The 17,991-nt window shown below is 35.6% G+C and overlaps 1 protein-coding gene across 6 annotated transcripts in view; it reads right to left on the reverse strand.

The window, feature by feature from the left end:
• The window catches only part of LOC150079291 (intermembrane lipid transfer protein VPS13D-like), a 1,618,665-nt gene that overhangs the window by 1,300,371 nt on the left and 300,303 nt on the right, over nt 1-17,991 (reverse strand). For all 6 annotated transcript variants that reach the window (XM_090383928.1, XM_090383929.1, XM_090383926.1 and 3 more), the window contains one exon: nt 12,228-12,317. In XM_090383928.1, coding sequence (XP_090240054.1) covers nt 12,228-12,317 — 90 coding nt within the window. The remainder of the gene's footprint in view (nt 1-12,227; nt 12,318-17,991) is intronic.

The following is a 17,991-nucleotide window of genomic DNA, read 5'->3' on the forward strand; positions in this document are numbered from 1 at the left end:
TTGCTGTTATCTCCCAAAAAAAAATGTAACATAAAATAGGGATAAATAAAGTATTATTATTATTATTATTATTATAGGAATTTTCAAGCACTTAATAGCTCTCTATTATCAAAGTGTTAATTTCTGCACATAATGTATCTTCAAATAGTAACCCACACAGTTTTATGCAGTTTCAAAAATGTCTTTTTTTAATTTAAGGTCCTGAAGTCAACAAAGTTGTGTGAATGAGGAATCATGAACAAAATCAGTCACGATGCAGTCATCGAATATTTGAGGAAAAATACACTACTGCTAAAGGTAATTCATGAGGATATAGTTACAATACTGGGGGATGATGATGCCCCTTTCTATTTCGTGGTTAAGAAGTGGGCAGCAGAATTTAAATGAGGGAAGAAGAGCCAGAAAGATGACTCAATGCTGTGGGAAATCTGCAACATCCATTTCCAGAAGTTGTTGACAGTATTCACGATCTGGTGATGAGTGATCAACAAGTGAGAGTTCAGTATATTATAAGAACTTTGAGATTCCCATCTGAACATGTGCATTTGTTGTTATTTTGGTTTTTAGGAGCATTAGCAACTAAGGCCATATTGCTCCGGGGATATGCAGTGGTCATTCCCTGACCTTTCCGCATCCTCCGTATTTGGTGGTCACGGGTTTGAACCCCGGTCTAATCAAGAAGCGTGTGCTACGCACTGCTGCTCCTGCCCACCCGGCTACGGAGGCACCACATGTGTACTACATGATAAGGTTCTTGTATAATGGAACTTAAAGTTGTTGAAAGCAGAAGAAAAACACACGAGCTGCCAACTCAAGTGAATCCAGCAAAAATTTCTTTGCAAGGTTTGTATCCATGGATGAGACAGGAGCACAAAACTTTTGGCCAGTGACAAAGCAGTCCAAACAGTGAAAACACAGCTCTTTTCCTTCTCCAAAGAAAGCCAAATCAATTCCTTCTACTGGCGAGGTAACGAAATTGGTTTATTGGGATGCTGATGGCATGTTGCTAGTGGACTACCTTCAAAAAGCCCGACAACGTGGACATATTACACAAATCTTGAGTTTTTTGCATGAAAAACAAACACCGAGGAAAACTCAGCAAAGGGATCTTGTTCCACCAGGACAGTGTACCTGCTCACATGTCTGTCATTGCCATGGCTGAACTGCATGAGTGCAACTTTAAAATAATGGACCATCCCACATATTCGCCAGACCTAACATTATCACACTTTCACCTATTTCCTATTTTTTTAAAAAATACCTGGCCATCATCCACTTTCCCAATTGACAGTGGCATCACTGCTGCAGTGAATGCATTCCTGGGGGTCGAAGAGAAAACTTTAATTGTGGCTGGAATAAATGCATACAGCATCAGTGGCAAAAGCTTATTGTCTCTAATGTTGAACAAAACTATGTCAAAAAGTAACATGTTACCAGCCTCCTTAAATAAACCCTTCATACGCGGGACTATTAAAAAAACATTCTTGTTTATACTTTGGCACGACCACCAGGTCAGAGGAGTTTACAATAAATTATTAATACAAACATTAATCACATTTAGCAGTCACAGGCTTGAAACTTGTATAATGGAACTTATAATGGAAATTTCACTATAAGAGCGGTGCAACTGCACTCTCACTCTTGACCATCGGCTATGTCAGGCCTGATTTATTTTAAGCTTTGCATCATTATTCCTTTAACACAAAATGGGAGGTTGGCATAACCTGCCCTAGTTGACTGTCTGACCTTTCTGAAGGAAATCCACTTATACAGTACCTTCAGCATTTTCAACAGGGCTTTTGTGTACATTTCAGAACAACCCAATTATCCCCTCAAAGAATAAGCGGCCGACCAGGCTAGCCGAGTGGGTAAAGTACCTGCCTGGCAACCCAAAGGTCGCGGGTTCGATTCCCGCCTCGGGCTTGGATCAAAGTACTGCAAAAACCTTGGGAGGTGCAATATGGCCACAGAAGGCGATGCGCCAACAACTACCAAATCAAAAAAAAAAAAAAAAAAAATCAAAAAGAATAAGCAAATTTATTTCTAAGCAATTATTTAAAAAAATTTTCTGATAATTATGTAAAATCGTAAATTTAATTTCACCCCATGGAGGATTCTGTCTACTATATTATTTTCCCCAATTCCAACTCTTTTATTATTAATATTTGTATTTGCAGCAAAACAAATATAGCTATAAGGCACCATTGTACTGTGCCTGAAAAGTGCATGTATTCTATGGTATGATAGGTTACAGAGGAAAAACTATGAAAATTTTACCCAATAGCAACCATTAATGAAAAAGACCATTAAATTCTGTCCAGATTAATGGGATTTGAAAACAAGCCTTTCCTCACAAGGTTAAGGACATTTATGGAAACCATTGTGTCACTTGCTACCCTGTACCACAAGATTGAGAAATATTGTCCCTTACCTCACATTATCAATTTGGATCTTATTCATATGCAATTGTTCTTGTGGCTATCAGTTGGGCTAGCTGTTATTCTACCAATAAATAATTACCAAATTGTTGATAATTATTACATTTTAACAAAAGGCCTTTTGACATATCTTTAGATTCTGTTATTGCTAAACAACAACCAGAAACAGATAGATTCAACTAATTATAATTTGGACATACTGAATGGTGATAATTTATCACCATTCAATGTATCCCATTAATAACTAGCCTTAATATATTAATTTTATTTTGTATATATGTTTTTTTGTTTTTTTTTCCTAAGGGCTTTTTCTTTGTTTTAGCTCACAGCACACTTAATTTTCCCTCTCCATTTAACTGATGAGTCTATTTCTTTTTGCTCCTACTAGGACTTACAAGAGGCATTTGACAAGTTCATGGCCTAAGTATGAAGGGGTTTATCTGAGGAGTTTGGTAACAGTTACTTTCAACATAGCCCCCTTTGGAGTCAATACACTCTTGTTAACAATGCTGCAATTTATTGAGGTAAAAGTCCAATGGTGCTACATCTATTGAATATGGGGGATAGTCCAGGATTTCGATCTTGCACTCATGCAGTGCACAATGGCAATGAGAGACTTCTGAGTAGGGAAAGTGTTCTGGTGGAATAAGACACCTTTGTTAAGTTTTCCTCAGTGTTTGTCTTTGATGTTTTCAAGCAAATGCCACAACAGGTCAGCATAACCTGCCCCAGTGACTGTTTAACCTTTCTGAAGGAAATCCACTAACACTCCTTCAGCATCCCAACAAACCAATGCCATCACCTTGCCAGCAGAAGGAATCAACTTGACTTTTTTTGGTGGGGAAGAAGAGCTGGGTTTCCACTATTTGGACCACTTGTTTATCTCTAGGCAAAGTGCTTGACTTGTGTATCATCCATGGTCACAAACCTTGAAAGGAAACTTGCTGGATCTGCTTGAAAACAATGCAAATGGTCACTTGACTTGAAAACTCCAGTGTTTTCATCTGCTGTCAACAACTTTGGGGCCCACTGTGCTGACACCATTTTCATAGCAATAACTTGCTATTATGTAGTACAAACATTCAGATAAAATCTCAAGATGCTTGTAATTAACTGAACTGTCACTTGTCAATCACGCATTGCCATATCACATACACTCACAACAACTCCTGAAGTGACGAACATTGCAGATCTTCCCAGCTATCCCTCTCTCTATCAAATTCTACTGGCCACTTCTCAAACATGGAACAGTAAGGGATACCCTCGTCCAATGCTGTAACCATATCCTCATGAACTGCCTTCAGCTTAATTCCCCTTTTCTCCCAAATATTGGTTGACTGCACAGTGACAAATTTTGTCCATCTCTCCTCATTCACACCACTTTGTTGACTTCAGGACATGAAAATCAAAAAGATGTTATTGAAACTACATGAAACTTGAGGTCACTACACTGCTCAACAAAATTAACAGAAAAAATTTTTTCATAAATATTTTATTGTGAACAATATCGCCGAAGACAAATATTTGATATAATAGGTAAACTGGCATGCAAATTACGAGAATCCAATAGAAATCGATCTACCACCTTACAGAGCCGCACGTTATGGATATTATTCAGGCCTATAAAAACACAGATTCTGACCACATCGGTTCATTCCTAGTTTTTGGTTTGCTCAGTGGGATAGCCACATCTCCAGGGTATGTCTGCCAGGGACAAAAGTTGACATTGTAGAGCAGATAACATCTTTTAAGGACACATGAGTCGATGCTCAAAAAAACGTCGCAAGATAGGGTTAAATTTGAAAGAATCTGCAATCTTGCACAGACACGATAGGAGGGAGTATATATATGAGAGCCTTATAAATCATGGGGTACAATTTTTCTCAGCGTGGTCTGTGCTTGTTAACAGGAGAGACTGCTTCTACAGGGATAGGATACACTTAAATAGAAGGGGTGCAAGAATATTTTCTGATGCTATCGAGGCAATGTTAGGTGGGTCAGAAACTTGCAAGCTTGGGGGGGGGGATTCACAGACTAATAGATTAACAGCAGCCGCAAGCAGAGGTGGAAATGATTCTTGCACTGCTTTTATGGGAATGTGTAGCAGCCCAGAAAGCCAGTTGCTGGGGATTTCAGGAACTGCTAGGGGTCATGAAACAAGTAAATACATGGACTGAGTTAGAGTAACTAAGAGTAAAAACAGGTGCATGTATACTTGCATATACACCAATGCTAAGAGTATAGTAAATAAATCTGATGAATTTGACGTGCTGATTAAGCATTGGAATTTGGGGAGTACAATGTGTAATTTATTGAGATAAAAGGATAGACAGGATAGAAAGGGAGGAGAGGTTATGCTGTTAGTTAAGAAACAAAATCTAAGGAAGTGCATCCAGTTCACATAGATGGACAGTGCAATGTTGAGTCAGTTTGGTGTGACATAAGAACTGGAAAGCAAAAATGAGGGCAGAAGTTTGTTATTGGCTTAATGACTCTGGCAAGTACAATGAACAATTATACAGACAAATTGAGTGGGGCCAGTAAATCAGAGTGTCTTATAATGGGGGATTTTAACTTCCTAGATATTGACTGGAACTTGACTTGGTCACTCACACACTAGCAAGGCTTTTCTAGATTTACTGGATGATTGTTTTATACAGCAGCATGTTAGACAGGCAACAAGAGAGAGAGTAACACTATTGATCTGATTATCACCAGTGATTATTCATACATTAAGAATTTACACATAAAGGAACCACTAGGTGGCAGTGATCACAGTGTACTGACGTGGGATTTAGTTAAAGATGTAACTACCTGTAACTACCATCAAGGGTAAAGGGAAGGGTTTTTGCTTTTGTAAAGGTGACTACAGTGGTCTCAGAGACTTTTTAGGTTCTATGCAGTGGGACCAGCTGATGATGTTACCAACGGCAAATTCTAAATGGGAAACATTTAAGGAAATAACTTTGGAAGCTACTAGGCTTTTTGTTCCAACTAAGAAATACTGCTCTAGGTTAAGGCCCAAATGGATGTCAAATGAACTAATGAGACTAGTGGCAGAGAATAAAAATGTATGGAATGCACACAAATTGCCAGGCAACACACAGAAACCTATGGTAGATACAAACTAATCTGTAATCAAGCCACAAACTAGGTTGACCAGGCAAAGGCAGATTAAGAGAAATCTTTGCCAAAGGAGCCACAGAAAAACAGCAAAGACTTCCTTACTTATATAAACTCTAAAATGAAGGGGATGAATTAGATTGGTCCACTTGATATCAATGGTTTGACTGCAGATGATCATTCTCAGATAGCTGCTGAACTAAATGAGTATTTTGCATTTACATTCACACATCAGGAGTTATTCAACGAGGAGAGAGCCAGATGTTCATCAAACTCTAACAGGGAGTTAAATGATTTTGTAATAACTGAGAGCAAAGTGGAGGAGAAATTGTCAAAGTTAAGAAAGGCACCTGGAGTACATGAGATCTATCCAGTTATATTAAATGAGGCAGAAAAGGAAGTAAGCAAACCCTTAGCCATAATTATGAGAGTATCCTTGGACTCGGGAAGTCCCCAATGACTGGAAATGTGCAAATGTATCTCCAATTCACAAAGCGGGATCAAAGGGTGACATGAGTAATCACAGACCTGTTAGTTTGACTTCTGTTCCAGGGAAAATAATGGAGTCACTGGTTAAAGAAGTATTAAAGGATCATCTAGACATGATAGCATATTAATTCAGACACAGCAAGACTTTGTTAAGGGGAAGTCTTGTCTGACCAATTTGATTGGATACTATGACATGGTCACAAAGGAACTGGTGCAAAAAATAATATTGATATCATACAGGAATGGAAATTCGACTTCACGTAAGTTTTGGCTGGTTGGTGTAATCTTAAAAAAATCGTGGAAACGTATTTTGTATACCGTAGGAATAAATGGAGGTATCGTGATGTGAACCCAATAAGGTTTTTTTTTTTTTTTTTTGTAATTTGTTCCAAGTCCTTGGAAGTTGAAAATTTTGCTATATTACTAAGCTATTTATCTCTCTAAAAGGTCATATTTATAATGGAAATTGCACTACCCTTTCACCATTATCATATTTTCCGTTCTAAGAATCAGTTTTGAATGCCTTTGTGATATTTTTCTAAAGCAAGTTTCTGGAGGTCATGACCATAAAACAATAAAAACAATTTGCACTTTCCGATTTATTGGGCTTTTCTATTAGTGCAATCTATCATAAACAGGTAGTAAACCCAATCTTATTGCCTTTGCAATAATACCAATAACTGCAATTGTGTGGGTTCGTTATTATGGTGAAATGGGTTCCCCTTCAGTGAAATCTTCAATCATATAAAACAATGGTGTCCAACCTTTTCCAGTACAAGGGACATATTGAAAGATAGATTTGTTTCCCAGGCTGCACTGAGTGATTCGAGAAAAATTAGTGTTACATTTTCCCTGTCCTGTTACGTGTAAAAGGAAGTTTCTGTTTTCAGGTTACCGTGTTTTAATTTCAGGCTATATATAAAAAATGGAAATTCCCAACACTTATGTGCAACAATCTGTCAGTGATTTGTTTTTTAGATTTTATTAAAATTAAAAAATATGACTTACTTTTGTTTTTTAAATGGTTTACTTTTGCCTTTTTTAAAAAATTACTTTACTTTTTTTTTTAATACCTTACTTTTGCTTTTAAATGCTCACTTGAGAAAATTTATAGCCTGAAAAGGATCACTGCTTTTCAATATTAAGGTGAATAAATAAATATAATGATACCCCTAAAATGGAAAATATTAAAAAATATTATTGCGTAGAATACACAACATTTACTGAACAAAACTTAACATTTAATGAGATGATTGAGGCTAAATGTTTTTAGATAATTGTTCAAAATTTTTTTGAAAATTTGTGACACCAATTCTCAATAGGGAATGAAGATACTCATCTGCTATTCTCTTTCTTTTTAAATCTTTATTTGATTTCATGTTTGAAACAATTTGCTCGCAAACGTACGTTGATCCAAACAAAGTAGCCATTTTTATGGCATTTTCTTTTATTAGTGGAAAATCTTCAGATGGGAGAGCCTTGTGGAATTCGTGTCCATCTACTTATTTTTGAACCATGTTTTGGCTTGAAGATCAGTAACTTCAAATTGTAAGCTGGGATTATAGTTTTCAGCAATAGAAGTAAATGGATTCTCAAACAAGCTTATGTCATGGGATCTCATATCAGCAAATCGACTTTCAAACTCGTCAAAAACTAAATGTAATAATGATAGGCAACGATTCTTTTGAAATGTGTTTTTCTGTTAGCTCGGTACAACGTTCAAAGTGAACTAAATTGCCTTGCTCAATTTGGGATTTAAATAATAACAACGTATTCTGAAGACCAATTTCCTTTCCCTTGCAGTTTAAATTAAGAGCATTTAAAGGAGTAGAAATGTCTGTAAGAAATGCTAGATCAAACAGCCACTCCATATTTGATAGTTGTTTTTTGCCGGTTTCCCTTTTTCTTTCATAAAAATATCAATTTCATGACGCAGTTTAAAGAAACGATATAATACTTTGCCACGACTAAGCCATCTCACTGCACTGTGTAAAATTACATCATCATATTTAGCTTCAATTTCTAACTGTTGAAACATCGGGTAATTAAAGTCATGTGATCTTATAAAATTTACAGTTGAAATAACCACATTCATTACATGTTGGAGATCTAATACATTTCCACACAGAACTTCTTGATGCACAATGAAGTGAATTCCAATCTGAGGTTCAGCTCCTATATCTTCATTTTCTTGGTTATTCTACCCATAAGCCCAATGTTTTTACCAATCATATTTTTTTTTTTTTTACTGTCAGTCATGACTCCTACCAGGTTTTTAATATTTAACCCTAACTTTTCAATAGACTGGCAAAAATGTTCAAAAAGATTTTTACCTGTAGTTGTTGCAAGCATACTCTGTAGATTAGCTAAATCTTCAACTGGTACAAATTTATCATTAATTCCACGTATGAAGATAAGGAGTTGGGATGAGTCCTTTACATCAGTATTGTCACTCAGTGATACACTAAAATATTTAATTTGTTTTATGCTTTCCACAAGTTGTTGGAACAAATTCTTTCCAAAATCTTCTACTCTTCGCATAATTGTTTGCCGAGACAAACTAATGTCTTGTATCATTGCTCGTTTCACTGGATAAATTTCTTTCATACCATTTAAAAATGTTTAAAAAATTCACCATCACCAAACGGTTTACTTTCAAAAGCAATCAAATGTAAACTTGATAACTGACACTTACAGAAGATAAATTTCTTGACCAATACGTTTTCAGTCTGTTTTGTTGTTTTCTTAATTCCAATATCTTCTACTCTTTGCATAACTGTTTTTCAAGACAAACTACAGTATATCCCTTAAAAAGTGATACAGTATCCTTAAACAACAAACATACAGCTTTTTTATCATACTCAATGAAGAAATAGTCTTCAGTCCACCTTTGATTAATAACACGACAATCGAAATTGATGTTCCTCTTTTGGAACAACTTCAATACAAATTAATAATAATTCAATAAAATGAACAAGTTATATCAAAATAGCAGAATTTCACAATATGAAAAGATTGATGTGTACATAACTGTATTTAGCATACAAGCTTAAGGTCAAAGTCTGCAAATGATACAAAGGTTGGTAGGGTTGTTAATAACAGTAATGACAGTATGCTGCTGCAATAGGATCTGTAAAAGTTGGGTTGATGGGCTGAGAAGTGGCAACTGAAGTTTAACATTGACAAATGCAAAGTACTCCATATGTGTAGCAGTAACCCCAGAGAAATGTACCAACTGTGTGGTACTACACTCAGGGTGGTAGAGAATGAAAAAGACCTGGGAGTAATTGTGCAGTCAGATAACAAGTTTTCTGAGCAGTGCAGACAGGCTGCCAGGGCAGGTCATGGGGTATTGTCAACGATATACAGGAATTTTGCTAGTAGGAATAAGGAAGTGATTATCCTTTTGTAAAAGGCAATGGTCAAGTCATATCTTGAGTACTGCATACAGGTCTGGAGGCCTCATTTTAGGAAGGATATACAGTTGCTGGAACAAGTACAGAAGGGAAACAAGGTTGGTGAGGGGAACGAAAGGGTCCTCTTACCAAAGGCTTAAGTTCTGCAAATTGCAGGACTGGAGATTAGCCACCTGCAAGGTGATCTGATTGAGATGTATAAGGCCTTGAATGGTTTGAGAAAGCTCAGTGCTGATGGAAATTCTTCTTCTTACTCAGATTATGAAACTCAGAGGGCCTAAACTCAAATTGAGGACAGACAGTTGTAGAACAGATGTGCAGAAAATTGCCTTAAATAAATTCAAGGAAGGACTGCACAAACTTTTAGAGCAAATGGATGGGTGAAATGCGAAGTGTGTCTTTTTTGGCTGAAGCTGTATAAAGCTTGCCTTCTTGCAACATATGCCTCTACTAGTGCTAATGCTAATATATTCCCATCTTTTTTGAAGTGAGCTAAAAAAGGAAACACACACATACAGGATCAAAATATAAATGTAAGAATACCCTAGAAATCTAAACAAGTAAGAATGATACTATAAACACCACTAAATGGGTAGGGTTTATATTGTAATATATTATACCAAATTTTATTCTGAATTTTATTTTTAAAAGTAGACTAAAAAATTACTAAGTTTTAAAAACCAGTTATGCTATGAAGAATTTAAAAACTTAAATTCTTAAGGATTAAGAATTAAGAATCTTAATTCTTAAATAAATGATAGGTTTTCAGTAATATATACTATACGCTCAAAGGATTCGGGTAATATTACTTTTCAATAAAATGGTTACTTATCTAACTGCCATGATCCTCCTGGGAAAAGGAATAATTCTGTACAAATTCTAAACAACATTATACAACTAATAAATCTATCCCACACTCCCAAATATTCACAAGTCACATAGTCGAAAAGAATGGTTTTGACTACACTCTGATCCAGCATTCCTGCTCATTCCAGATACATTCTACACTATTCAGCTCAAAATTCTGTGCCAGCAAGAAAAGCATTTTGCAACATTCTTCTCTATTCTTCTCTAAACTAGATTCTTGCATATGTCAATGTATGCAATAGTACATTCATTTCTAGAGGTGTAACAGTATAGTTGGGACAATTTTTTAACTCCTGTTGGGTAACTTTTTTCAAATGAATTTTGGCAGTACAGCAAACCCCCGCTATTCGCGGGAGTTACGTTCCTGAGAAATGTCGCGAATACCGAAAACGCGAATACTGAGTTATGGCTCCCATAGTAATAAAGGGGTTCCGTCCCAAAGTATGAAATATATAAGAAAAACTAGTCTAAAATTTTGTCTATGTATGTATTATATGTACCTTCATAATATGACTATGTACATAGACAGTACATAGTGAAATGCAAGCATATGGCATCGAAATGAAAATAAGATACAATTTAATATTAAATGTAATATGCCTTAGCTAGCAAAAAAACTTATCCCGCCAGTGCTTTCACCAGTTTCGCTAAAGTGTTGATAAAGGAGTTTTGCCTTTTCACGAATGATGAGTGAACTTAACGGAATTTTATTTTGAGTTCGGTCTTCTATCCACATGTTTAAAGCTTTTTCTATTTTTTCTAATTTAACATCACGAGTTACAGAGCAAATTTTTGAAGCAATTAGCGCATTTTCACGGACACTACGGCGGATTTTTCCTTCCGATTTCTTGATTGATCGTACCGTTGACTCATTGATTTTATAATGTTTTGCCACTGAGGAGACACTTTTACCATTAGAAATTTTATCTAATAACTCAATTTTATTCGCTAATGTCATCACCTTCTTTAATATTTTCACATTTCTCTTGTTATTTTTAGCCATATTTTTGTAGGAGTTAGAAAGAACTTGTCCACAATAAAGTCACTTTCTTCCGTTAACACACTCGAAAAAGTCCGTTTTACACTGCAAAACAGTAGATTTATCATTTTTGTAAGCAAATCAATTTATAAATTGATAAATTTATTCAATTTATAAGCATATAAATTAAAAGCAAACGACGAAACCTTCCATGACAAGCGCATAACACATACTGAACAAGGATTAGCGAGAAACATCCACGCTCGCGATTTTGTCACTCCTTTCCCCCCACCCACTGAGCGCTGTTTTTACCGGGAAAGATAATTTTAGCCACGCCCATGTTTTTTTATGGCGGAAAATATTCACGGCGGTTTAAAATTCACATTTTTTAGGTTTCATTTTATATTAAATCGGCGATCGCGAATACGCGAATACAGATACCGCGAATAGCGGGGGTTTACTGTATACAGGATGATTGGTATGGCAACCAACAATCAAATGTAACTGCAACTCTTAGGGCTCTACAATACAGTTCACGCTTGCTACTATTGACATCTGCGGTGCTACCATACTACTTGATACTTTCTTCTAATCCACATACAGATAGTCTGATCAATGTCTCTGAACTGGAAGCAAGGTTGTTGTTGTTGTTATTTGGTTTTTAGAAGCATTAGCAACTAAGGCCATATTGCTCCGGGATATGCGGTGGTCATTCCCTGACCTTTCCGCATCCTCCGTATTTGGTGGTGATGGGCTCGAACCCCGGTCTAATCAAGAAGCGTGTGTTACGCACTACTGCTCCTTCCCACCTGGCTACGGAGGCGCCTCTGGAAGCAAGGGAACCTCCAAATACTTCTGAGAGTATAGTATAAATCTATAAAATTCTTGAATGGAAATTCATAAGAATATACTTACAACAATTGAATTTTTATCATATATATTTTCTGGTACAATTATCTCAGGAGCAGAAAGAGACATCTGTATATCCCACCTACTAGTCTCCAACTGAAAATAAATAAAATTAATTTTAAACAGTAACCACTGGTGAAATCTATATACCATTCCATACATAAATTTTTAAATCAAAAATAAGAATCAGCAAAAGCAGAGCTCAAGTTATAAGCAATTCTGTTTCCAAGTAAATTGGGCAGCCCACCTTGTTTCCACAACAATTAAAATTGATACAGATGGTCTTGTCAGAAGTTCGCAGATTCTGGTTACTTTCTGTTTTAAGAATTTGTACAACCATTTTAAGGTTTTAACGTTACATTTTATATATTGTTTTCTGTTTTGCTAAATTTATTCTTTTCCTCCAGTAGGTTGTTATGATTTTTACAATTGTTAAGTGCATATCCTTAATGTACTGGAGGCATACAAATAATTTTCATATATTCTTGTGCTATTGCTATTTCTCTTCTGGTGTCGGTACCGGAAGACAATCAGAGTAAGTGTAGATTTCAGTGTTCTATTTATAATGCTTAAGGGTTGGTTTAAACCAGAATCTTGAGAGTAAATTAGGAAGCATGCTAGTTTACTCTACAAGGATAGAGTAAACAGCATGCTGCTGTAAATAATATTAAAAGCATCCAAACATTTTGTAAACCCTAATTTGAACCCAGAATCACACAATTAAACAAAATGCTACCAGAAAAGTTTTAGTAAAGTTGGCCTTAAATTTTCAGAGTGCAAAATGTGCTTCAACAATTAAGATCCACATTCAGTGCCATTTTCTGTGTTAAGTAACTAGTCTATTGCAGTGCAACAAACAATATATACTGCAGTAATACACATGTAAACAGATGTAAACCAAGTCTATAAAAATTTAATGCATAATGCTTGAAATAAGTAGTATAGTATAAATATTAGTAGTGGCAATTTCACCTATCCATTTCACTACATTCTTCCTAAAATGAGGCCTTCACATCACTACGCAGTACTCAAGATGTGGCCAGACCATTGACTTATACCAGCAGTTCCCAACCTTTTTTGACTTGCAAACCCCTTTCAACATAATATTTTTATTGCAAACCACTAAGCCTATAAAATCTGAAATTGTATAATAGTTCTGAATTTTTATTATAAAATATTTCTGATACTGTGTAATAATATAAAATTATTTTATATTATTATCTTTGAAGATTAAAAAATTATATTATATATCTTTGAAGATTAAAAAATTATATTATATATCTTTGAAGATTAAAAAATTATATTATATATCTTTGAAGATTAAAAAATTATATATCTTTGAGGATTAAAAAAAATTTGGTATAGAAAACATTTTTATTTAACACAGTATACTGCAAGATGGCCAACTAATTATAAGACATGTGGGAGATGAGATTTCTTTTTTTGGAAATTCTTTATTTTATATTTAATTTATTTTATTTATTCTATCTTTGTTTATCATTAGATATAATTTTTATAACCCCTTTACCATAGACAAATGGTATGATACATATCGGCACATTTGCACCCAATCCCTACACTAACATCCTGTCATGCAGTCTCACTATGTAAAGGTGCATGACCCAAAACACAACTATATGGGTTTGTTGAGGGAAAGTCTTGTCTGACCAATTTGATTAGATATTACGTGCAGTCACAAAGGAGCTGAATGCAAAAAATAATTTTGATATCATATACTTTGAATTTATGTTGAAAAGTAAGAAAATAGCCAATCGGTTGGTGGTAGAAGCGAAAAATGAAGAATGGGAAAGGAAATGCGCAACTATTAATAGCAAATTGGGCTTCAAGCAGTCAGCGGAATCGTGGAAGGTATTTCACGATTCCGCTGAGGGTTAGAAGCTAAAGATTATAATGATTTATGCACCAACATCGAGCCATAACGATGAAAAGTTTGAAGAAATGTACACCGAAATTGAGAGTCTTCTAGATGAGCAGAAAACCCACTACACTATTATTATGGGGGACTTCAATGCTAAGGTGGGAAAAAGGCAAAACAGCACAGAAAGAGGAACTATAAGAAATTCTGGAATTGGTGAAAGAAATAAAAGAGGTGAAAGACTTGTGGAATTTGCAGAATCTCAAGGACTGTCAGTAATGAACACTTTTTTCAAGAAAAGGGTGAACAGAAAGTGGATATGGAAGAGTCCAAATGGATTAACAACTAATGAAATCGACTTCATCCTCACTAACAGAAGACATATTGTGAATGATGTTACCGTCCTGAATAATGTAAATGTTGGAAGTGATCACAGAATGGTAAGATGTACACTTGATACAGATGTAGGAAAGGAAAGGAAAAAACTGACTCGAGTAAATTATACAAAGGTCTTTGAGATAACAGAGGAGGAGAAAAAGCAGTATGTATTGGGACTTAAGAACAAGTTTGAGCTTCTGCAGACTGCTCAGAACCAAGATATCGACGAGGAATACTACAACTTTCTGAAAGTGATAAAACCCAAGAAACCTATAGGGAAAAAGAAATCCAAAGAAGAAAAAATTAGACAAGAAACACTTGTCATGATGAACAAAAGACGACAAAAGACAAGAAAAACAGTGATAGGGAGAAAATTGAGTATGAGTTATGCAAAGCCATTAGAAAGAGACTCAGAGAGGACATAAGAAAATTTAACACAAGAAAAGTAGAACAAGTATTAAGGGAAAACAAAGGATTTAAATCAGCAGTCATGAGCAGTAATACAGAAAGACAAATGATACTGAAACTGAAGAATAGCGATGGTGAACTTATAAACAGTAGAGAAGGCATAATTCAAATAGCAGAAGACTACTATAGAGAATTATACAAGGAGCGAGGGAATGATGCCAGCAGTGGGGAAGATGGATTGCAAAGTAGCAACACATACGACATACCCGATATTCTTCCGGATGAAGTAGAACATGCATTGAAGAAAATGAAGAATCGGAAAGCCCCGGGGGAAGATGAAGTTACTGTAGAGTTGTTAAAATTGGGAGGAGGAGACATAACACAAAAACTGGCAAGGCTCTTCACAAAGTGCATTAGAAAAGGTGTGACGCCTAAGCAGTGGAATAATGCAATCATAGTTTTGCTGCATAAGAAAGGAGATAAATCAGAAATTGGAAATTATAGACCAATTAGCTTGTTATCCCACATCTACAAGTTGTTCACAAGGGTCATTACTAACAGATTAGAAAGAATACTTGATGAGAATCAACCGAAAGAGAAAGCTGGCTTTAGGACTGGATTCTCAACTATGGATCACCTTCACGTAATATCACAGCTAATGGAGAAAGCAAATGAATATAAAACACCATTATGCCTGGCATTTGTGGATTATGAAAAGGCATTTGACTCCATACAGCATAAGGCAATGTTTCGGGCACTGGAAAGACAAGGCATAGATACCCCATATATTATGATTTTGAAGAAAATATATGAGAGTGCTACCTCCTTTATTAGACAAGACAAAGACAGTAGCAAATTTAAAATTGAGAAAGGAGTTCAACAAGGAGACAAAATATCTCTGAAGCTGTTTACTGCTGCCCTTGAGGAAGCTTTCAGAAGATTAGACTGGTCGCAGAAAGGAGTCAATGTGAACGGAGAGTACCTAAACCATTTACAGATGACATTGTGGTCATAAGCCACAATCCCAAAGAATTAGAGGAAAATCTTAATCAGTTATGCACAGTTAGTAAGGATTTTGGACTAAAGATGAATATGGCTAAAACAAAAGTAATGATGAACAAGTATGCCACAGAAAGGGAAATAATGATTGAAGAAGCAGTAATTGAAAAGGTGGAGTCATATACTTATCTGGGACAAGTTATTAGCTGTAATAATGATAAATGGCTGGAAGTCAAGAGAAGAATAAATTTTGGATGGATAGCATTCAGGAAATATAGTCACATACTGAAGAGCAATATCCCAGTTTGTCTGAAACGTAAAACAATGAACCAATGTATACTCCCCACCATGACTTATGGAAGTGAAACTTGGGCACTCAACAAAAGAATGGAAGAGAAGCTGAGAACTACACAGCGAAGAATGGAACGAATTATATTGGGAATCAGACTGTTAGATAAGAAGAGAAACACATGGATTAGGCAGCAAACTCAAGTAAAGGACATTCTTATCAAAACTAAAGAACTAAAATGGTCTTGGGCAGGACACATAGCTCGACGACATGATGACAGATGGACTAAGAAAATAACAGAATGGTACCCAAGAGGAGCTAGAAGAAAATCTGGAAGACAAAGGCGGAGATGGATAGATGAAATTCATGAGTTTTTGAGTAGTAAATGGATGGCCAGTGCTCAAAATAGAAGGAACTGGAAAGTTGCTGGAGAGGCCTTCATCCTGCAGTGGATTGAAAATGGCTGATGATGATGATGCCCCGACTAATGACACCGCCGATACCTTGAAGGATGAATTTTGGGAGGATCTGAGAGAACTAATAGAAAAAAAATCGCTAATCCCTAAGAAAAGAGATATTTCTAATGGGAGATTTCAATGCAAGAGTAGGAACTGAAGAAAATAGCAAAGTTATTGGAAGATTTTTGGAGAGAAAGAGAGAAACGATAACAGAGATAGAGACTATGCAATCTATGTGAACAGTTCGACTTGAGAATAAACAACACATTTTTCCAACACAAGGATATCCATAAATATACTTGGTCACAGGAGACAAGACAAATTAGATCAGTTATAGATTACATTATTTCAAAACATTCAGGGTTGGTTGTGTTTTATTGGCGCATCAGCAACTAAGGCTATAATGTGCCAAAACCTGGACATTCAGGGACATATGCATTGAAAGATGTCAGAGTTTATAGAGGAGCTGAATGTGGATCTGACCATTTTCTTGTTAAAACAACACTGAGGTAGAACTGGATTAAGAAAATATGTGTGGACAACCAACAATGCAGGGAAGGAGAAATGCTACAAGTGGATCAAGTGGTTTTTTAGCCAGGAGGTCATGTATAGACCATATCTCAACAGTACAACAGATCCTTGGAAAAATGCCAATCAAAAGGGAAAAAAAATCTTTATGATTTTCATTGACCTTCAAAAGGCATATGACAGTGTTCCAAGAAAACTCTTATGGGAAGCACTGAAAGAAGCAAATATTGATGGACAACTGATTAACATTATTAAGGCAATTTACAGGAATAATAGATGCAGAATTAAAGTGGGATCAGCTTTGTCACCTGAATTCCACACTTCAAAAGGCTTATTACAAGGTTGTTGCATGTCACCAACACTTTTCAAAATTTATATCGCCATCTGCCTATGTCAAAAAAATGCAATAAAATGGGATTGCCGATTAATAAGAACATCTACATTCACAATTTACTTTTTGCAGATGATCAGGTGGTGATAGCACAAGACTTAGAAGATGCAAAGTATGCATGTCGTCAATTGTTCAAGGAATATAAACAATGGGGTCTAAAAATCAATGTGTACCGGCACCAGGGTCATCAAAAAAAATCATAGTACAGATTTCCACATACATACCTATTTTTAATATTTTGTCTAGTAACATCATTAAAAATTTAAAAGAAAACAATATTACATACATAAAACTTTGTTCTAATGTCATTAAGATTTTAAAAGAAAACAATATTACATAATTATATTTCTTTTTTGAAAAAGTCATCCAATTTTTTTTGTTTCATTACCCCCCAAGCCTTTTTGGGAGGCAATATTATGAATTTTACACAAAAGTAATGCTTG

Source organism: Mastigoproctus giganteus, chromosome 10 (genome assembly GCF_048544385.1).
Source record: "Mastigoproctus giganteus isolate SK-2022 chromosome 10, ASM4854438v1, whole genome shotgun sequence".
In the NCBI taxonomy this organism is placed as follows: Eukaryota; Metazoa; Arthropoda; class Arachnida; order Uropygi; family Thelyphonidae; genus Mastigoproctus; species Mastigoproctus giganteus.